Raw genomic sequence first — 22,872 nt, 5'->3', positions numbered from 1 at the left:
GTTGAGATCGAAGATCAGCTATGATTTAATTGAATGGGCTACTCCTAATTCTTGTCATGTATAGGGCCAGCGGCTGATCTGGTGGGGGTGGGGCGCGTGGGTGCGGGAATAAACAGTGCCTCTTGGTCCCAAAACCAGGAACATCAAACTTACAGTGCCTTTAATGTAGTAAAACGTCTTAAGGCGCTTCACAGGTATCATAGTATCAGTTCAGTTCAGCACGAGGTGGGGAGAGTCAAACATTGGCTAGTTCTGTGCTGTTTGGAGGGAGCAGCCTAGGGCTACCCGGCCTGGAAACCGGTGTGGTCCCGGCCTGCAAGACCATCAGCAGGCCGGGGTCATTGGAGGGAGTAGCGTGCAGTGGCATACACCACTGCAGGGAGCAGCGCGTGCTGCTGCAGGAGGATAAGCTTATCTGGTGGTAAACATTTCCCCATCTAAAGCCTTGCTGCTGTCGATGGTCTCCTATCTGTTGCTAACATTGACTAAAAAACAGTGCATTGTGGCTCAAGTAGACTAGCGAGAGGTTCCGTGTAATGCTCATTTCTTTGGGGGTAGCGGCAGCCCATTGGTGGATTGACGCAGTGTTTTTAAACTTTGACAGCTACCTCGTCGCAGGCGAGCTTAACAAAAGGCTGATATTGTTGCCGAGGAATTCCTTTTGCTTGGGTTTGTTTGGTCATAAGAAATAGGAGCAGGAGTAGGCCATTTGGCTCCTCGAGCCTGCTCCGCCATTCAATAAGATTGGGGCTGATCCGATCATGGACTCAGCTCCACTTCCCCGCCCGCTCCCCATAACCCTTTACTCCCTTATCGCTCAAAAATCTGTCTATCTCCATCTTAAATATATTCAATGACCCAGCCTCCACAGCTCTGGGACAGAAAATTACATAGATTTACAACCCTCAGAAGAAATTTCACCATCTCAGTTTTAAATTGGTGGACCCTTATTCTAAGTATGTCCTATGTATGTAGTTTTAGTTTCCCCTATGAGTGGAAACATCCTCTCTGCATCCACCTTGTCGAGCCTTCTCATTATCTTATATGTTGTGATAAGATCACCTCTCATTCTTCTGAACTCCAATGTGTAGAGGCCCAACCTACTCAACCTATCCTCATAAGACAACCCGCTCATCTCCGGAATCAACCGAGTGAACCTTCTCTGAACAGCCTCCAATGCAAGTATATCCCTCCTTAAATACAGAGACCAAAACTGCACGCAGTACTCCAGGTGTGGCTTCGCCAATACCCTGTCCAGTTGTAGCAGGACTTCTCTGCTTTTATACTCCATCCCCCTTGCATAGTTTCTCTCATACTTCCAGACCTCCAGCGCGCAATTCGAGGCTGACTCGCCAATTCAGTCGGAGGCGTCGTCTTTCCAGATCAGACGCTAAACCGAGGCACGGTCCGTCTGCTCGGCTGGGTGCGAAAGATCCCATGGCGTCATTTGCGGAGGTGCAGGGGGCTCTCTTGCTGTCTTGGCTAACATTCATCCGTCGACCGACAGCACCAGAAACTGATTTTGGTAGCTGTTCATCCCGTTGCGTGCTTGTGGGACCTTGCTGTGCGTCAAGTGGTGACCGTATTTGTCCACAAAACAGCAACTTGCATTTATATAGCACCATTAATGTAGTAAAACATCCCAAGGCGCTTCACGGGGTAGCTGTCGAGCACCGTTTGACATCGAGCCATGTAACGAGATATGTGACCAAAAGCTTGGTCAAAGAGGTAGATATTAAGGAGCTTCTTGAAGGAGGTCAGAGACAGAGAGTTCAGAGAGGGAACTGCACAGATTAGCAAACCGCTGCTTCAAAAGTAATTCACTGGCTCTGAACTGATTTGGGACATCCCGAGGAAATGCAAGTTCCTCATTCTCTCTCTTATCTGCTCTTCCTTCCTCTCTTCTCTCTCCCACGAACACCACCAAATCTCTGCAGAATACTAGCTACTGCAAGTACCTTCCCCTTTTCTCTGCCCGGGGATCAGCATATTTCCTTTATTTCTGTGTTACTGTGCGTGACCTGGTTGTTCTCCGTTGCATTGACCCGCTGCTGGTATTGGTGTTAGTACATTCGAATCACAACTGTTGGAGATTTTTTGAAGGGCGTGTCTGCTATTTAGCCTAGCTTCTATCTCTGCAAGGCACATTTAATGCAAGTGGGTCACGCCGGTACTCTAGAGCTAGCGGCTTGGTTGTATGAGAATGGATTGGACAGGGAATCAATCAAAGAAAGGGAATAACTGATTTAATTTGCTTCAGTTGCTTATTTTCTAATTTTAACTTAATTTATAATTATGGTATATATTATTTAATTTTCTTTAATTATAAATAATCTTTAGTATACTGATTTTACTATTGTATACTCCTTATTGTATTATTTACAATGTAATTTGAATTTCTTGAGTTTTTTCGCCCGTCTTATCTGTGTGCGCATTTTGGCTGCCGCTTCAGACTCGAGCCGTTAACCTCTTGTTACACTGCCTTCTCCCGCTTTTTCTCTCTTTCCCTCAATGGTCAATATCTAACGTGTTGTAAAACTGTTGCGAAGCGCCCTCGGGACGTATCACAACGTTAAAGGTGCTATATAAATAAGTTATTATTATGAAGGTAAAACTGCTGGATTTTGCAATGCCAGGAAGCTGAGCTTTTCTCCCTTCTCTCTTCTCCCACCGAGCTGACTCTGGCCAGTTAAAGCATTGCTGCTGCGGCAATGCGATCTTCGAAGATTTTCTGACGTCCCCACCCACGTCAGAGTATTGTATTGATAGCGGCGTGGTGCAGTTACACTGCCCGTGTGGAGTTAGCTGATTGATGGTGTCGGCCGTGGCTCAGTGGGTACCGCCCTCGTCTCTGAGTCAGAAGGCCGTGTGTTCAAGCTCCAACTACCGAGTCTCGAGCGTGAAATCTAGGTGGACACTCCCAGTGCAGTACTGAGGGAGCGCCGCGCCGTCGGAGGGGCGGTGCTGAGGGAGCGCCGCGCTGTTGGAGGGGCAGTGCTGTCGGAGCGCCGCGCTGTCGGAGGGGCGGAGCTGAGGGAGCGCCGTGCTGTCGGAGGGGCGGAGCTGAGGGAGCGCCGCGCTGTCGGAGGGGCGGTGCTGAGAGACGCGGCGCTGCTGGGGCAATACTAAGGGAGTGCCGCACTGTTGGAGGGGCAGTCTTTCGGATGAGACGTTAAATCGAGGCCCCCGTCTGCTCTCAGGTGGACGTAAAAGATCCCACAGCCACTATTTGAAAGAAGAGCAGGGGATATCTCTGGTGTCCTGGCCCAATATTTATCCCTCAACCAACATCCCTTTCTTAAAAAAAAAATGATCTGGATCATTATCACATTACAACAGTGACGACACTCCAAAAGTACTTCATTGGCTGTAAAGCGCTTTGGGACGTCCTGAGGTTGTGAAGGTTGCTATATAAAGTCTGCCTTTATTTGTCGTGAGCATACGCACAGCCTGGCGATGAACTTGGTCGCTGATTTAGAGGAGGAATGAAGCTCGCCTCCCCTGCGTTGCTTGTGGGGCTGCATTGAGCCAAATGGGGACCCTGCAGGTCAGGTGGTCAGATCTGCGGTTTGTGTCTCATCCCAGCCCGGGTGGTGAGGGAGACAGACATTTGCTTTTGTGCTCGCAGACGGAGGGGTGTGCCCGGTGTCGTCGCAGAATAACAGCTCCCGGAGAGTGCATGTGTGGATGGTGGGTAGATCTGGGCAAGGGTGTCGAGGGTTGCAGAACCAAGGCGGTTAAGATCAGAGTTGAGATGCAGATCAGACATGATCTGATTTGAATAAAAACAGGGACTTGCATTTATATAGTGCCTTTCACGACCACCGGACATCCCAAGGTGCTCTGACTCCAAGGCAAAGGTGCCAGCAACTGAATCACAGCTGATAGCTAACGGGCTCGAGTGGCTGAATGGCCTCCCCCCTGCTCCCGTTCCCTAGTCTGGATCTTGTTGACGTTCCTCTTCGCTGCCGTCGTGGTACTCCGCCACGCTGCTCCTTCCGCTCCCCCGGCCTGCTCCGATGGTGCTCGCAGGCCGGGGGCCGCTCAGCCTGCTGGGCCAGGCCGCCATACAGCTCCTTCCGCTCCCCCGGCTGGTGTGCAACGGTCACCACATGTTAAAATAAAATCCACGCACAGGCATCTTCCACCCTTCAAGATTTAATTCGGGACATGGAATATTGTGAACTTTTTGCCGTGGAAGCAAGTCATCCTCGATTCGAGGGACTGCCTGTGATGATGACCCTAGTCTGTCCACTGACTAGGCTCAAGTGTGAATACTTGGGCAAAGTATTCGTGGGCGGGGAGAGAGCTGGTGCCCAGGGAACAGTGCGGGAAGACATTCTGCCTCCGAATAATAGGCGCAAAGTCATTTGGCGTCTTTGTGGCTGTTAATTCCGCGGGTTAATCTCGTGTTTGAAGCGGATTTGGGGCATGCTTTGTGAAGAAACAGTTCTCGGCAGTATGGGTGTGGTGTTGTACCCTGCAGTGCATCGAGCACACTGTTCCAGTCCGTCTGCATATTTTGTCTCAGTGGAGCTGTGAAACTGCAGTCTAATTGTAATTTCGGAGAATATAGCCGCTAAAATTAGTCAAAAGTGTAATTGTACAAGCTGTGCTGTTGGTGGTTAGGGCGCATAGCTAATTCTGACTTGAGACCTTCTGCTTTGCATTTTGCTTCACCTAAACTAGTCTTTCTAACCTGGAGACACTGGCTCGAGCTGTGATGCAATGGTGCGCGTACCAGTTATGACACAGAAGTAAAATCATAGATCAATGAAGCACAGAAGGAGGCCATTCGGCCCATTGAAGGAGCAGTCCAATTAGTCCCTTTCCCCATAGCCCAGCAGATTTTCCCCTTTCATGTATTTATCCAAATTCCGTTTAAAGTCACTATTGAATCCGCTTCCAGACAGCCTATTCCAGCTCGTAACTCACTGTGTAAAAAGGCAGTTCTCCTCATCTCGCCTCTGGTTCTTTTGCCAATTAACTTTAATCTGTGTTCAAAGTGGCCATTCATTGTAGTAGTGGAGCAAAAAGGAGTCCAGGGGTTGCAGTCTTGCATCATGAAACAGGCTCTGTCTGGTTCTTTTCTCTAGAAAAAAAAACGCTGAGGCTTATAGGGAGGTCTTGAAAATTATGATGGGGTCTGATAAGGTAGACTCAGAAATGATATCTCCACTTGTGAAAGGGTCTATCAGTCACTAATAAATCCAATGGGGAATTCAGGAGAAACTTCTTCACCCAGAGAGCGGTGAGAATGTGGAACTCGCTGCCACAGGGAGTGGTTGAAGTGAATAGTATCGATGCATTTAAGGGGAAGCTGGATAAACGTGTGAAAGGAACATAAGAAATAGGAGCAGGAGTCAGCCATACAGCCCCTTGATTCTGCTCCGTCATTCAATAAGATCTTCCACCTGAACTCCACTTCCCCACCCGATCCCCATAACCTTTGACTCCCTTGTCGTTCAAAAATCTGTCTTTCTCCACCTTCATGATATTCAATGACCCAGCTTCCACAGCTCTCTGGGGAAGAGAATTCCAAAGGTTTACTACCCTCCGAGAGAAGAAATTCCTCCTCATTTCCGTTTTAAATGGGTGACCCCTTATTCTGAAGCTATGCCCTCTAGTTCTAGATTCCCCCACGAGGGGAAACATGCTCTCCGCATCTAAACTGTCAAGCCCCTTCAGAATCTTATGTTTCAATAGATCATCTCTCATTCTTCTAAAAACCAATGAGTACAGGCCCAACCAGCTCGACCTTTTTTCATAAGAGAACCCCTTCATCTCAGGAATCAACCTAGTGAACCTTCTCTGAACTGCCTCTAATGCAAGTATATCCCTTCTTAAATAAAGAGACCAAAACTGTACGCAGTACTCCAGGTGTGGCCTCACCACTACCCTGTACAGTTGTAGCAGGACTTCTCTGCTTTTATATGCTCCATCCCCCTTTGCAATAAAGATACCATTGGCCTTCCTGATCACTTGCTGTACCTGCATATTAACCTTTTGTGCTTCATGCACAAGTACCCCCCAGGTCCCTCTATCTCAGCATTTTGTAATCTCTCCCTATTTAAATAATTTTCTTTTTGAAGAGAAGGATATGCTGATAGAGTGAGATGGAGTAGGGTGGGAGGAGGTTTGTGTGGCGCATAAACTCCAGCACAGACCAGTTGGGTCGAATGGCCTGTTTGCTGTAAATTCTACGAAAGGTCATTCTCATCACAGAAACCCCGATGGTGATTACTGAGAGCGCTGCCAACTCTGATGCACCCCACAACCAAGCTCAGTCCCGTTCTGCGCGCACATTCACTGATAGTACTCGGAGAAACCATGGTTATTATCCACTCGATCCCTATCCCAAGGATGCTGAAGGTCCTTCCACACAGGGAGGGAAAGCTACCCTGCACCAGCTATGTGTCAGCTGTGGGTCAGAAGGTCACGCGTTAAGTCCCACTCCAGAGACTTGAGTGCACAAATCTAGACCGGTACTTCCAGCGCCGCACTGTCGGAGGGGCGGCGCCAAGGGAGCGCCGCACTGTCGGAGGGGCGGCGCTGAGGGAGCGCCGCACTGTCGGAGGGGTGCTGCCTTTCGGATGAGCTGTCAAACCAAGACCCCGTCTGCTCTCTCTTGGTCCCATGGCACTATTTTGAAGAAGAGTAGGAGGAGTTCTCCCCGGTGTCCTGCAACCAATATTTATCCCTCAAACCTGTGGAATTCTCTACCACAAAGTTGTTGAGGCCAGTTCATTAGATATGTTCAAAAGGGAGTTAGATGTGGCCCTTACGGCTAAAGGGATCAAGGGGTATGGAGAGAAAGCAGGAATGGGGTACTGAAGTTGCGTGATCAGCCATGATCATATTGAATGGCGGTGCAGGCTTGAAGGGCTGAATGGCCTGCTCCTGCACCTATTTTCTATGTTTCTATCACTAAAACACAGATGATCTGATCGTTATTATATTGCTGTTTGTGGGAGCTTGCTGTGTGCAAATTAAACTGCCGCGTTTCCTACATTACAACAGCGACTACACTCCTATAGTACTTCATTGGCTGTGAAGTGCTTCGGGACGTTGTGAGAGTCGCTGTATAAATGTAAGTCTTTGCAACTCAGCCGTCTTCATAATTCAGTCAAACCATTGCCTCCTGCTTCACCTTCCAGCCTGCGTCCTTTCATTTCCTGTTTATCAGGAATCTGCTGATTTTCTCGCTCAGATTTTCCAATGGAGTCTGCATGTGCATTGTCTGTTGTTAACTGTATTCTCCTTGGGAGAAAAACAAAATACTTGGGGAGGATAGGCCTTGGTCAGAATGGCAAGTTGTCTTCTTGTATCTAATGTTTTGAACAAGTCCGAGAGAGGGCTCGATATAAAAGACTTTGGGGATGGCTGATATTGTGTTTAAGTACGAGGGCAGTACTGGGTCTTTGTCATTTTCATTTTCGAACAACAGGTTATATAGGGTGCAAGTTTTTAAAAGGACGGGACAGGGTAGAAGATTATTTCTAATAGTTCAGCGCCAAGATTGGTGGGGGAGGGGGGATGGTTTGAGAATTTTCTTCAGGGTTGTGAGGTTGTAGAAGTCACTTCCGGGGTTAGTGGTCGAAGAACTTGCATTTCTGTCGCGTCTCAGGATGTCCCAAAGCGTGTTACAGCCAGTGAAGTGTTTTTTTGAAGTGTGGTCACTGTTGTAATGTTGGAAACGCGGCAGCCAATTTGCGCTCAGCAAGCTCCCACAAACAGCAATGTGATAATGATCCAGATAATCCGTTTTAGTGATGTTGATTGAAGGAAAAAATATTGGCCCCAGGACACCGGGGAGAGCGCCCCCTGCTCTTCTTCGAAATAGTGGAGTTGGATCTTTTACGTCCACCTGAGGTGGCAGGCTCTCTTGGTTTAATGTCTCATCCAAAAGACAGCACCTCTGATGGTGCAGCGCTCCCTCGGCGCTGCCCCCTCCGGCAGTGCGGCGCTCCCTCGGCGCTGCCCCCTCCGGCAGTGCGGCGCTCCCTCGGCGCTGCCCCCTCCGGCAGTGCGGCGCTCCCTCGGCGCTGCCCCCTCCGGCAGTGCGGCGCTGCCCCCTCCGGCAGTGCGGCGCTGCCCCCTCCGGCAGTGCGGCGCTCCCTCGGCGCTGCCCCCTCCGGCAGTGCGGCGCTCCCTCGGCGCTGCCCCCTCCGGCAGTGCGGCGCTCCCTCGGCGCTGCCCCCTCCGGCAGTGCGGCGCTCCCTCGGCGCTGCCCCCTCCGGCAGTGCGGCGCTCCCTCGGCGCAGCTGACACTGTGTCATCATTCAAGATTGGATTAATTGGATGAGGGTTGGGGGGGGTGAGGGGGTTAAAGGATATGGGAACAGGGTGAGTACAGAACTTAGCTTGCGTGAATGGTACACAGCATGGCTTGGTTGAGCCAATGTTGTGCCTTTTATCTATTTCATTGAGACTGGGCAACAATTTTTAGGCATTTATGGTTAGAATGGTGGCAGTTTTATTAATGCCGGGGAGATTGGAAACGGACTAACGTGGTGTCCATTTTGTACAAAGGGTAGCAAGTGGATGTGGGCAGCTTATTTAGCACAAACCCATCAGTGTTACTTCAATGCCGAGTACTGGACACCATTCTCGGGAGTAAACTTCAGGATTCTCTATCGAATAGTCTGCAGCCAATGTGGATTCTGCAACGGAAGATCTGTCTGCCCAACCGCCTCGACCTTTCCTGAGGAAGTGACACCCTGTGGTGACTAGAACGCCCTACAGTATGCTGTGGCCCCATCTGCCTTCTCGGGTAGACTAAAAGAGCAGTGGAGTTCGCTCCAGTGTCCTGGTCAATATCCGTCAACCAGCATAAAAAAGAAAGGACTTGCATTTCTCTAGCGCCTTTCACGACCACCGGACGTCCCAAAGCGCTTTACAGCCAATGAAGTCATTTTTGACGTGCAGTCATTTTTGTAATGTAGGAAACGCAGCCGATAATTTGGGCACAGCAAGCTTCCACAAACAGCAATGTGATAATGACCAGATCACCTATTTTTGTGATGTTGGTTGAGGAGAACTCCCCTGCTGTTCAGAATAAGGCTGTGGGATCTTTTACATCCACCTGAGAGGGCACACGGGGCCTCGATTTAATGTCTCATCAGAAAGAAGTCAGTTCCGACACTGTGGCGCACCATCAGCACCGCCCCTCCGACACTGTGGCGCACCATCAGCACCGCCCCTCCGACACTGTGGCGCACCATCAGCACCGCCCCTCCGACACTGTGGCGCACCATCAGCACCGCCCCTCCGACACTGTGGCGCACCATCAGCGGCGCACCATCAGCACCGCCCCTCCGACACTGGCGCACCATCAGCACCGCCCCTCCGACACTGTGGCGCACCATCAGCACCGTCCCTCCGACACTGTGGCGCACCATCAGCACCGCCCCTCCGACACTGTGGCGCACCATCAGCACCGTCCCTCCGACACTGTGGCGCACCATCAGCACCGTCCCTCCGACACTGGCGCACCATCAGCACCTTCCCTCCGACACTGTGGCGCACCATCAGCACTGCCCCTCCGACACTGTGGTGCACCATCAGCACCGTCCCTCAGACACTGTGGTGCACCATCAGCACCGTCCCTCCGACACTGTGGCGCACCATCAACACCGCCCCTCCGACACTGTGGCGCACCATCAGCATCGTCCCTCCGACCGTGCGCCGCTGCCTCAGCCCTGACCTGGAGTGTCGGCCTAGATTTTGTGTTCAAGTCTCTGGAATGGGACTCGAACCAGCGACCTTCTGACTCGAGGGCGAGGATGCTACCCACTGAGCCCCGGCTGGCACTTAATAAAACATAAGAAGCAGAAGATCTGGTCATTATCATGTTGTTGTGGAAGCTTGCTGTGCATGAATTGTGCTGCCGTGTTTCCTACATTACAACCGTGACTACGCTTGGAAAAAGTGCTTAATTGGCTGTAAAGCGCTTTGGGACATCCCGATGTCGTGAAAGGCGCTATATAAAGGCAAATCTTTCTTTGGGCTTGTAACAGTTTGGATTCAGGGTAAAATCTGGAAGTGGAAGATGAGTTGGCAGAAGCTAGCCGAATGGTTGCCCGAGGGCGTTGTCCTCTGACGTTACGGTTTCTAATTCGCATTCATGACTCTGGTTCAGAAACTCCGCAGGCCAGCGCTGGGGCAGTTCCATCTGAGGAAAGCCCTGGGGAACTAAACAGCAAGGGTTAAACAATGGGCAAACAGCAATACCAATAAGTTTTTAAGGTACTGTACGCAGGAATAAAAATAGCTGTGTTGCCCTAAATTCTCCTGAACAGGCTAATGTAACTTTACCTGTGAGTTGAAACCTGCTAAAATTGCACGCATGTTTCCACACAGCAGCACAAGGGCCGGGGTTGGGTGTGAATGGCAGCTGTTCTGTGCGTTGGAAGGCATACGTGTTGGGTTGCTTGCAATTGGTGCGGCGTGGATTTGGGTGTGCGAGATGAGCCTAAGTAGCAGCAAAAAATAAATATGACCCACCGGTGACTAATAGCTAGTGTGATGTCTGGTGATTATGTCTGTAATTAGATATTTGGATCGTGTTTCTGAAAATGGTTGAAGTGTTTTGGTACTGTACAGAACAATTCTCACCTGGTTGCATTCTGCTCTAAGATGCTGGTCACAGATGAATTATATATGTATATATGTGTATCTGGCTGGGCTGGTTTTGCAGCTGGTATTAATTGGATTAATTCGCATGCCTCCTTCTTGAAAGGGTTTCTCTCTGACTGAACGAAGGACTTGCATTTCTATAGCGCCTTTCTCGACCACCGGATGTCCCAAAGTGCTTCACAGCCAATGAAGCACTTTTTCCAAGCAGTCCCAGTTGTAATGTAGGAAACGGGGCAGCTAATCTGCGCACAGCAAGCTCCCACAAACAGCGCTGTGATAATGACCCAGATCATCTGTTTTTTGAGTGATACGGGTTGAGGGATAAATATTGGGGAGAATGCCCCCTTGCTCTTCTTTGACATTGTGCCATGGGATCTTTTACGTCTGCCAGAAAGGGCAGACTGGGCCTTGGTTTAACGTCTCATCCGAAAGACGACACCTCCGACCGTGCAGCGGAGATCAGCCCTGCACTTGTCAGTCTGCATTTTTGTGCTCAAGTCTCTGGAGTGGGACGTGAACCCATAACCTTCTGACTCAGAGGCGAGAGTGCTACCCCACTGAACCACAGCTGGCACCACATGATCCGATAATTACATAGGATTACACGGGATATACGGCACAGAAATAGGCCTTTCGGCCCAACCAGTCCGTGCCGATAATAAACGGGTTTGGGTAGCATCTGACCACCCCTGGGTTTACAGAACCATAACTGGCACAGGATAGGAACAGGAGGAGGCCATTGAGCCCCCCCCCCCCCCCGGAGCCTGTGCCACCATTTAATGAGATCATGGCTGACCTGTGACCTAAGAGGGCGCCTGACTCTGCATGCAACCATGTTTTAATGGAGGCGCTGATTCCACAATGAGGTACGGGGGGCTGTCCATGGGTGCCAGGTCATCATGGTGGCGAGTGTCGGCAGGATCGACCCCCCCCCCCCCCCATGGAGCCAGCGTTCTTGAGTAGTGGCACAGTCTGGATTGACACCGCAATGTAGTCCAAATGGGAATTAAGGGTTATGGGGAGCGGGCGGGTAAGTGGAGCTGAGTCCTCGGCCAGATCAGCCATGATCTTGTTGAATGGCGGAGCAGGCTCGAGGGGCTAGATGTTCCTAATTCTTATGTTCTAAGTCCCACACCACATTCGCTATACCTGTGTGTTCTCTCCTGGGAGGCTGTTAATCACACTCTGGTAGCGAGTTCCACATTCTCGCCATTCTTGAAGTGTAGTCACAGTTATGGAGGCAAGTTTTCAGACAGCAAGATCCCACAAGTGGCAAATGAGCTGAAACATAACTGGACGCATACCGTGGCAACAAGAGCAGGTCAGAGGCGCTGGGTATTCTACGGTGAGTGTCTCACCTCCTGACTCCCCAGAGCCTTTCCGCCATCTACAAGGCTCAAGTCAGGAGTGTGATGGAATACTCTCCACTTGCCTGGATGAGTGCAGCTCCAACAACACTCGATGCTCGACACCATCCAGGACAATGCAGTCTGCTAGATAGGCACGCTACCCACCACCTTCAACACTCACTCCCTCCACCACCGGCGCACCGTGGCTGCAGTGTGCACCGTCTACAAGATGCACCGCAGCAACTCGCCAAGGCTTCTTCGGCAGTGCCTCCCAAACCCGCGACCTGCGCGACCACTACTACCTAGAAGGACAAGGGCAGCAGGTGCATGGGAACACCACCACCTCCATGTTCCCCTCCGAGTCACACACCATCCTGACTTGGCAATATATCGGCCGTTCCTTCATCGTCGCTGGCTCAAAATCCTGGAACTCTCCCTAACAGCGCTGTGGGAGCACCTTCACCACACGGACTGCAGCGGTTCAAGAAGGCAGCTCACCAGCACCTTCTCAAGGGCAATAAATGCCGGCCTTGCCTGCGATGCCCAAATCCCAGGAATGAATTTTAAAAAATGAATAGTCTCTGTATTGGTGTTGGTTGAGGGATTAATATTGGCCAGTTCACCAGGAGAACTCCCCTGCTCTTCGAGTAGTGCAATGGGATTTCAGTGGTGCAGTTATCCACTGAGCCACGCTGACACTGGAATACACTACTCTGTAACTGTTTCTGTATCTGCTGTTTTACCTCCAGTAAAATTGATTTTTGCTGTTCTGCTAGAAGTTGTTATCGGATTTTGATAGAGCAAAGTTTTTACTGGCTGATGCAGCTAAACTTAGGCCAGGCAGTGCGAGGTGTAACAAACTTTACAACACAGACAGGCCATTTGGCCCAATGCTGGCATTTATGCTCCCCGGCCTCCTCCCACCCTGCTTCATCTAACCCTATCGGCATAACCTCTTCCTTTCTTGTGTGCTTAACATAAGAACATAAGAAATAGGAGCAGGAGTAGGCCATATGGCCCCTCGAGCCTGCTCCGCCATTTAATACGATCATGGCTGACCCGATCATGGACTCCGGGCCACTTCCCCGCCCGCTCCCATAACCCCTTAATCCCTTATCGGTTAAATTTATTCAGTGTCCCAGCTTCCACAGATTTTCAACCCTCAGGAGAAGAAATTTCTCCTCATCTCAGTTTTAAATGGGCGGTCTCTTATTCTAAGATTATGCCTTCTAGTTCTAGTCTCCCCCACCATTGGAAATATCTTCTCTGCATCCACCTTGTCGAGCCCCCTCATAATCTTATACGTTTCGATAAGATCGCCCCTCATTCTTCTGAATTCCAATGAGTAGAGGCCCAACCTACTCAACCTTTCCTCAGAAGTCAACCCCCTCATCCCCGGAATCAACCTAGTGAACCTTCTCTGAACTGCCTCCAAAGCAAGTATATCCTTTCGTAAATATGGAAACCAAAACTGCACGCAGTATTCCAGGTGTGGCCTCACCAATACCCTGTATAACTGTAGCAAGACTTCCCTGTTTTTATACTCCATCCCCTTTGCAATAAAGGCCAAGATTCCATTGGCCTTCCTGATCACTTGCTGTACCTGCATACTATCCTTTTGTGTTCCATGCACACATATTTATCTAGCTTCCCCTTAAATGCATCAGATTTCCCACGTGTGGCTTGATGTATTCAGGGTGGATGTTTGTAATTTGCGAGAAAGGGGCGCAAAAGACTTGCAAGAATCCGCAATACATGAATGTGTTCTCGTCTCTCTTGTCTACAATGTTATGAACAAACCTCTGTTTTAAACGACAGGCAGTACTGGGAAAATGAAATTAGTTGCGGTTTCTGTTTGAAAGAAATTTGCCTGGGAATAGTCTGCTCTCTGATTTCTGTTAAGTCGTCACACCTGCATGTGGCGTTGACCACCTCGACCAATGCAAGTTGCTGGCGCAGGGGACAGCCGAGGTGGAAATACTGGAGAAGTTTTGCCCTTGATTACCTGCCAGCTAGCTTCAGTGTGGCCTGTGTGCTGTTCGGGGGTGGGTGGGGGGGGCTCCTTGCCTTTGTCGGGCACTTTGAGGGGTCTCCCGCTGCGTCATTTGCTCCTCGAGATTACTACATCTGGCTTCAAGACACACGGTGTCAACCGTTGCTCAGTCGCTCGTACTTCCGCCTCCGAGTCAGACCGTGGGTTCAAGCCCCACTCCCGACACTGGAGCACATAATCTAGGCTGACACTCGCAGTGCCAGTACTGAGCGAGCTCCGCTGAACTGTCAGAGGTGCCGTCTTTTGAATGAGACGTTAAACCGAGGTCCCGTCTGCCCCCGCAGATGGACGTGAAAGATCCCATGGCGCTATTCTGAAGAAGAGCAGGGGAGTTATCCCCGGTGACCTGGCCGATTAATTATCCCTCAATCAACATAACTGAAACAAATGATCTGGTCGTCATCACATTGCTGTGTGTGGGAGCTTGCTGTACGTAAATTTGCTGCCGCAGTTCCTACATTACAACAGTGACTATACTTTATTTTTAAAAAGTACTTAATTGGCTCTGATTTGCTTTGGGATGTCCTGTGGAAATGCAAGTCTTCTGATGTCAGTTCTGTAGTATAAAGGCAGCGTTGACTGGTTATAGAGCATTGTATAGAATAGTCTTTGCTTCTCTTCACTGGAAATCACTCTTATCTGGTGCGTCGGGACAGTAAAAGTTCTCGCGCGTGTCTTAACTTTTTTCCTATTGCAGCGATCTCCGGTTTAACCTGCTTCCTTTTCATTGGGTCTTTTTTTTCCGGCGTAGAACTGCGCCTGTGGTACTGGCAGCTCCTGTCGAGGGTGCGAGGTAACGTATGAGGTGCTATCGCTGTGTGTTAGCGTGTAGAGCAGCTGAATGCGTAGCATGTGACAGCTAGTACTGGTGGGTGCAGTACCTATTGCGAGTGTGACTGTTGAGAACTGCTTTGTTGAAGACGGCGCTGCCGGTTAGTAGCTGTGTTGTGTGGCGTTTTCGATCCGTAGAGTTAGCTGCTTGCTAAATGGGCCGGTGTGTGTGAAAATGCTAAATACTGGATGTGCACTGTGCATTAGCTAGGCCTGGAGATTGTGCACTGCAGGGCTGATACCGGGCTTATTAGAGAATTCCCAGCACAGAAACAGGCCATTTGCTCCGTGTTTCTGCTCCACACAAGCCTTTTCCCATCCCTACTTCATCTTCCTCTATCAGCATATCCTTTTCTCCTTCATGTGTTTATCCAGCTTCCCCTTAAATCATCGTCATCGGCAGTCCCTCGAAACGAGGATGACTTGCTTCCACGCCAAAAAAACCCGAACTACATCCTGCAGGGTGGAAGATGCCTGTGCATGGATTTTTTTAACGTGGGGTTGACCGTTGCACACCAGCCACCACACGGGCTTGACCGAGCTAGGTCTTGGTCCAGTGGTAAAGATTACCCAAGACAACTGGAGACCTGCTCTGCTGCACGGGCCTAGTGCGCGCACACATCGCAGTGTGGGCTGGCCCGTGCTGCCCCTGGCCCGAACTCGCGCCTCCCTCCCCTGGACCCCGATCACTTCCCTCCACAGTCTCTCTCAGCCCCTTCGCCCCAATCACTGATCTGGACCTTGATGACATCACCCTTGGCTGCCGTTGTCCTCCTGCAACAGCTCGCTCTGTACCTTGCAGTGGTATGTCACCACACGGCTAATGGTCGCCGCTCCTTTTATGGCCCCAACCTGCCGCTGATGGTCTCTCGCAGGTCGGGGCCTCCACGCTGCTCATGGCCGCATAAAAAGGTTGACAGTAAAGAAGATGTCGATGGACTGGTCAGTTGGGCAGAAAATGGAATTCAATCTGGAGAAGGGTGAGGTAATGCATTTGGGCACCTCTGCTGTTTGCCTCAACCCCTCCCTGTGGCAGCGAGTTCCACATTCTCACCGCTCTCTGGGTAAAGAAGTTTCTCCTGATTTCCCCATTGGGTTTATTAGTGACTGTCTTATATTGAAGGCCCCGAGTTCTGGTTCCCCCCCCCCCCACACGTGGAAACATCTTCTCTACGTCTGCCCTTTCATAATCTTAGATTTCTATTAGATCACCGCTTAAGCCTTCTCTTTTTTTTTCTGTAGAGCCCGTTCAGTCTTTCCTGATAGTTCTAAGAATTAGGAGCTGGAGTCAGCCATACGGCCCCTCGAGCCTGCTCCGCCATTCAGTAAGATCACGGCTGATCTTCAACCCCAACTCCACTTTCCCGCCCGATCCCTCGATTCCCATAGTGTCCAAAAATCTATCGATCTCCACCTTGAATATTCTCAACGACTGAGCCTCCACGGCCCTCTGGGGCAGAGAATTCCAAAGATTCATCCCCCTCTGAGTTAATACATTTCTCCTCATCTCAGTCCTAAATGGCCGACCCCTTATCCTGAGACTGTGTGATCCCCTGGTTCTAGACTCCCCAGCATGGGGAAAACAGCCTCTCTGCATCTGTCAAACCTTGTATCATCCCTGTAAATCTCTTCTACACCTTCTCCAGTGCCTTTTTTTGTAATTATGGAGGCCAGAACTGTGCATAGTAACTTCAAGTGTGGTCTAACCAAGATTCTGTACAAGTTTAACATAACCTTTTTTCCTATCCATTCTATTCCTCCTGAAATGTATCTCATTAATGTTGTGGGAAATAAAATCACATCTAACTCTTGTCTGATCGTTTGACCCCTTAAATTGGTTCTGTCCCACCCAGTGACAGACCTGTATCCACCAGTACACCCTACCCCCCGCTTAGTGTTCGAAAGTTAATATGTCTTGAGAGAGTGATGCAAGTTGGGATGGGCAGAATCTATAATCTCAGTGGGTGTTTTTCCTCCGTTTGCATGGAAGAGAAAAATTCACCCACATCCACATCCACACGTGCACGTCACTGGAGTCCTAGATATAGAGCTGTTGAAACTGGTTTATTTAAGTGATACGCGTTCAACCGGTTTTAAATAGGCTACTGTTCTGAAAAGAGCATGATTTATCAGCATTTCAGATAACAAGAATTAGGAGCAGGCCCCTTGAGCCTGCTGCGCCATTCAATGAGATCATGGCTGATCTGATCTTGGCCTCAACTCCACTTTCCTGCACTATCCCCATATCCCTTGATTCCCTTAATATTTAAAAAAATCTTTCGATCTCAGCCTTGAATATACTCAACGCCTGAGCCTCCACAGCCCTCTGGGGCAGAGAATTCCAAAGATTCACCACCCTCTGAGTGAATACATTTTTCCTCATCTCAGTCCTAAATGGCCGACCCCTTAGCCTGAGACTGTGGGACCCCTGGTTCTAGACTCCCCAGCCCGGGGAAACATCCTCCCTGCATCTACCCTGTCAAGCCCTGCAAGAATTTTGTATATGTATGAATAGACAGTTTCTTAAACGATAGGGGGTTATGGGGAGCTGGCAGGGAAGTGGAGCTGAGTCCATGATCAGATCAGCCATGATCGTATTAAATGGGGAGCAGGCTCGAGGGGTCTACTCCTGTTCCTATTTCTTATGTTTCAATGAGATCACCTCTCATTTTTCTAAATTCTAGAGAATATCGGCCTAGTCTGCTCAATCTCTCCTCATAGGATAACCCCTCTCCCCCCCCCCCCCCCCCCCCCCCACCAATCCCAGGAATCAGTCTGGTGAACCTTCGTTGCATTCCCTCTGGCAAGTATATCCTTCCTTCGGTAAGGAGGCCAGGTACACAGTACTCCAGGTGTGGTCTCACCAGGGCCCTGTATAATTGCAGTAAGACGTCTTTACTCTGGATAATTGATTAAACTGCAGATGTAATTAAAATAATTCTCTTCCCCTGCCCCCCATTCCCCAACCCCTGGTCATCCAATTGCCAAACCAAACGTGGGGGGGGCGAGGGGGCAGGTGGGCAAGTGCCTTCCAAGATTGGACAGTGGGGTGAAGGGGATGAGGAGACACTTGAAACCGTGGAATAAGTTTCCCTGTTTGGTTGGCAACTGATGCACAGTATGGTACGGAGTCAATATGGTAGCAATCTCGCCTCGGAGCCAGAAGGTCGTGGATTCGCGTCCCGCTTCACAGACTCGAGCCCATAATCCGACACTCCCAGTGCAGTGCTGAGGGATTGCAGGTGCTGTCTTTCGGGTGCGATATTAAACTGCCTTCTCTGGTGGATGTAAAAGATCCCACGGCCGCTATTGGAAGAAGAGCAGGGGGAGTTCTCCCCGGTGTCCTGGGGCTATTCATCCTGCAACCAACACCACAAAAACCCCCCCCCAGATTATCACATTGCTGTCCGTGGGAGCGTGCAGTGTATAAGTTGGCTGCTGCCTTTCCCACATTACGACGACGACTACATAGAATCATAGAAATTTACAGCATCGTGTCCGCGCCGGCCGACAGAGCCACCCAGCCTAATCCCACTTTCCCGCTCTCAGTCCGTAGCCCTGTAGGTTACGCCACTTCAAGCGCACATCCAAGTACTTTTTAAATGTGGTGAGGGTTTCTACCTCTACCACACTTTCAGGCAGCGAGTTCCAGCCCAGATCCCCACCACCCTCTGGGTGAAGAAATTTTCCCTCAAATCCCCTCTATACCTACCCCCCCCCCCATTGCTTTAGATCTATCTATCCCTCCTGGTTGTTGACCCCTCTGCTAAGGGAAATAGGTCCTTCCTATCCACTTTATCCAGGCCCCTCATCATTTTATACACCTCAATCAGGTCTCCCCTCAGCCTCCTCTGTTCCAAAGAAAACAGACCCAGCCTATCCAATCTTTCCTCATCGCTAAAATTCTCCAATCCAGCCAACATCCTGGTAAATCTCCTCTGCACCCTCTCCAGTGCAATCACATCTTTCCTGTAATGTGGTGACCAGAACTGCACGCAGTACTCCAGCTGTGGCCTAACTAGTGTTTTATACAGTTCAAGCATAACCTCCCTGCTCTTGCCTTTATTAGCCGAGGCATAGAATACAAGTATTCTGTATGCCGCCTTTATCACCTTATCGACCTGGCCTGCCACCTTCAGGGATCTGTGGACCTGCACTCCAAGGTCTCTTTGTTCCTCTACACTTCTCAGTGTCTGACCATTTAATATGTATTCCCTTGCCTTGTTAGACCTCCCCAAATGCATTACTTCACACTTCTCCGGATTGAATTCCATTTGCCGCTGTTCTGCCCACTTGACCAGTTCATTGATATCCTCCTGCAGTCCGCAGCTTTCTTCTTCATTATCAACCACACAGCCTATTTTAATGTCATCTGCATATTTCTTAATCATACCCCCAACATTTAAGTCCAAGTCATTGATATATACCACAAAAAGCAAGGGATCCAGTACTGAGCCCTGTTGAACCCCACTGGATACAGCTTTCCAGTCACCAAAACACCCATCAACCATTATCCTTTGCTTCCAGCTTTTGAGCCAATTTTGGATCCAACTTGCCACTTTGCCATGGGCTATTACTTTTGTGACCAGTCTGCCATGTGGGACCTTATCAAAAGCTTTGCTAACATCCATGTAAATGACTTCATACGCACTGCCCTCATTGACCCTTCTGGTTACCTCCTCAAACTTCAGTCAAGCCCTGTAAGAATTTTGTACCTTTCATTGCGATCGCCTCTCATTCTTCTTTCGTCGGCAGTCCCTCGGAATCGAGGAAGACTTGCTTCCACTCTTAAAATGAGTCCTTACGTGGCTGGACAGTCCAATACGAGAACCACAGTCCCTGTCACAGGTGGGACAGATAGCCGTTGAGGGAAGGGGTGGGTGGGGAGTCTGGTTTGCCGCACGCTCCTTCCGCTGCATGCTCTCGGTGACGAGACTCGAGGTGCTCAGCGCCCTCCCGGGTGCACTTCCTCCACCTAGTGTGGTCTTTGGCCAGGGATTCCCAGGTGTCGGTGGGGATGTTGCACTTTATCAGGGAGGCTTTGAGGGTGTCCCTGTAACGTTTCCTCTGTCCTCGGCTTGTTTGCCGTGCAGGAGTTCAGAGTAGAGCGCTTGCTTTGGGAGTCTCGCGTCTGGCATGCGGACAATGTGGCCCCGCCCAGCGGAGCTGGTCGAGTGTGGTCAGTGCTTCAATGCTGTAGAGCATGTAGGCCTAGTTGACTCAATCTCTCCTCATCGTACAATCCCCCTATCCCAGGGCGGGTGATAGGTGAACGGGACTTAAGATACGGGGCCTTACAGTTTTGAACACCACCCGTAGTTCGGCAATCTGTGAAGAAGCTCCGAGTAGAACGCTTGCTTTGGGAGTCTTGTGTCTGGCATGCGGACAATGTGGCCTGCACTCACTTGACTCGGCAGTGATTCACTTGACTCGCCAGTAACTAGTAATGGGCTGTTTACAGTGCTTCATTTAATGTGTAATTAAACTCCCAAACAGGGTTACATATGTACCAGTGAAACTTTTGTGGTTTAGATTAAAATAATGCTGAAGGTGCGGGAGAGGATAGGAGTGTGATGGGTTAGAAGGGAACCGAATCTCCAGAGGAAGGGGCAGTGCACATTTAGTTGTGCAAGGCCACAGAAGCCTCCGGGTATTGCAACTTAGACACACCCTTTTAAGTAGGTTGAGTTTAACTCGGGAGTGTGTTGAGTCTGCACAGCCTTGGCATGTCGCTCGCGACTCCCAAGAAAACAAACCCAGCACACGCCCCGGCAGTTTCAAGCCCCACTCCAGAGAGCTGAGCACGTATTCCAGGCCGACATTCCCCAGTGCCAGTGCTGAGGGGGCGCTGTACTGCGCTGTCGGAGGGGCAGTGCTGAGGGGGCGCTGTACTGCGCTGTCGGAGGGGCAGTGCTGAGGGTGCGCTGTCGGAGGGGCAGTGCTGAGGGAGCGCCGTACTGCGCTGTCGGAGGGGCAGTGCTGAGGGAGCGCTGTACTGCGCTGTCGGAGGGGCAGTGCTGAGGGAGCGCTGTACTGCGCTGTCGGAGGGGCAGTGCTGAGGGAGCACCGTACTGCGCTGTCGGAGGGGCAGTGCTGAGGGAGCAACGTGCAGCGCTGAGGGAGCACCGTACTGCGCTGTTGGAGGAGCAGTAGTACTGAGGGAGGGAGCGACCTACTGCGCTGTCGGAGGGGCAGTGCTGAGGGAGCGACGTGCAGCACTGAGGGAGCGCCGCACTGTCGGAGGGGCGGCGCTGAGGGAGCGCCGCACTGTCGGAGCTGCCGCCTTCCGGTTGAGACGATAAACCGAGGCCCTGTCAGGCAGATGTAAAAGATCCCCAAGCACGATACAAAGAGGAGCAGAGGGGGAGCTCCCCGGTGTCCTGGCCAATATTTATCCCTTGGACACCAGCAGAACCAATTAGCTGGCCACTGCATACTGCTGTTTAGTGGGATTTCACTGCCTAAATCACCTGTGTGCACAAAATTCACCCCAAAGAATCTCTTAAAATGACTATTTTCCGAAAGGATACATTGTTGGTTGGACGTGTAACTTAACTGCCACATGGGTGCAATTGCGTATTGGATTGCTAGTCCAGACTTCAAATCCCACCGTGGCATTTGGAGAGTTTGAATTTAAAAAAAATGGTCATCTGAAAATAGCTGTCGGATTGTCGTAAAAACCCAACTGGTTCACTAATACCCAGGAAGGACACCTGCTGGCCTTACCCGATGTGACCTGCACCGAGAGATTGAGAAGACAGTGCTTATATTTTCTAGCGTTTAGAAGAAGGAGAGATGATCTCATTGAAACATCCAAAATTCTTACAGGGCTTGACAGGGTAGATGCAGGGAGGATGTTTCCCCCGGGCTGGGGAGTCTAGAACCAGGGGTCACACAGTCTCAGGATAAGGGGTCGGCCATTGAGGACTGAGATGAGCAGGAATTTCTTCACTCAGGGTGGTGAATCTTTGGAATTCTCTGCCCCAGGGGGCTGTGGAGGCTCAGTCGTTGAGTATATTCAAGACCGAGCGCAATAGAGTTTTGAATATTAAGGGAATCGAGGAATATGGGGATCGGGCGGGAAAGTGGAGTTGAGTTAGAAGAACGGCCGTGATCTTACTGAATGGCGGAGCAGGCTCGAACGGCCGACTGCTGCTCCTAATTCTTGTGACCCCAGTCCCCCCCCCCACCAATGTGGTTGATTCAGCTGTCCTTATCGAGCCCCTCGACTACATATGCAGCGATTCAAGAAGGCCTACCTGCCCCCACCCCATCTTCTCGAGGGCAACTAGGGGCGGGCAGTAAATGCCCGCCTTGCCAGCGCCGCCCCAATCCAAGTGGGAATATTAAAAAAAAAAAAATTATGTTGAGCTGGCTGTTTTTAGCCGGGTCACAGTAGGGGTGCCACATTTGGGGTGGGGGGGAAGTAGTATCAGCACAGGGTCCTGCCTCAAATTGCCGTCGGGGCCCCCCCCCCCCCCCCCCCCACTCGCAGTGCACGTCAGTCGAGGAAAGGACTGGAGATTGTGTGTGATTCATCTCCCAGTCGAATAGCCGGTTGCCACTTGACATCCAAACTTCCCAGTTGAGGGTGGGGCTGGAGGGCGACCAGACCTGTGGCACTGCACACTTAGCAAGAGGGTCGTCCTGCAGGTATTTCCGCAACATCACAAGTCGGTTGCCAAATGGGAGTTCATAAGTACATAAGAAACAGGAGCAGGAGTAGGCCATACAGGGGTCATAGTCTAAGGACAAGGGGTAAGCCATTTAGGACCGAGATGAGGAGAAACTTCTTCACTCAGAGAATTGTGACCCTTATGGCTGAAGGGAGAGAAAGCAGGAATGGGATACTGAAGTTGCATGATCAGCCATGATATTGAATGGTGGTGCAGGCTCGATGGGCTGAATGGCCTACTCCTGCACCTATTTTCTATGTTTTCGAAACGGCCCTCGAGCCTGCTCCGCTATTTAATATGATCATGGCTGATCCGATCATGGACT

General features: G+C 50.5%; 1 protein-coding gene across 4 annotated transcripts in view; it reads left to right on the top strand.

The window, feature by feature from the left end:
• The window catches only part of LOC139240178 (phosphatidylinositol 4-phosphate 5-kinase type-1 alpha-like), a 71,280-nt gene that overhangs the window by 4,740 nt on the left and 43,668 nt on the right, over positions 1–22,872 (top strand). For 3 of the 4 annotated variants that reach the window (XM_070868596.1, XM_070868598.1, XM_070868599.1), the window contains exon 2: positions 14,792–14,833. The exons of the other annotated variant lie outside the window; for it this stretch is intronic. In XM_070868596.1, the coding sequence (XP_070724697.1) occupies positions 14,792–14,833 (42 nt within the window). The remainder of the gene's footprint in view (positions 1–14,791; positions 14,834–22,872) is intronic. 4 annotated transcript variants of the gene reach the window in all.

Source organism: Pristiophorus japonicus, chromosome 30 (assembly GCF_044704955.1).
Source record: "Pristiophorus japonicus isolate sPriJap1 chromosome 30, sPriJap1.hap1, whole genome shotgun sequence".
In the NCBI taxonomy this organism is placed as follows: Eukaryota; Metazoa; Chordata; class Chondrichthyes; family Pristiophoridae; genus Pristiophorus; species Pristiophorus japonicus.
This window is presented reverse-complemented; position numbering and strand designations above follow the sequence as displayed.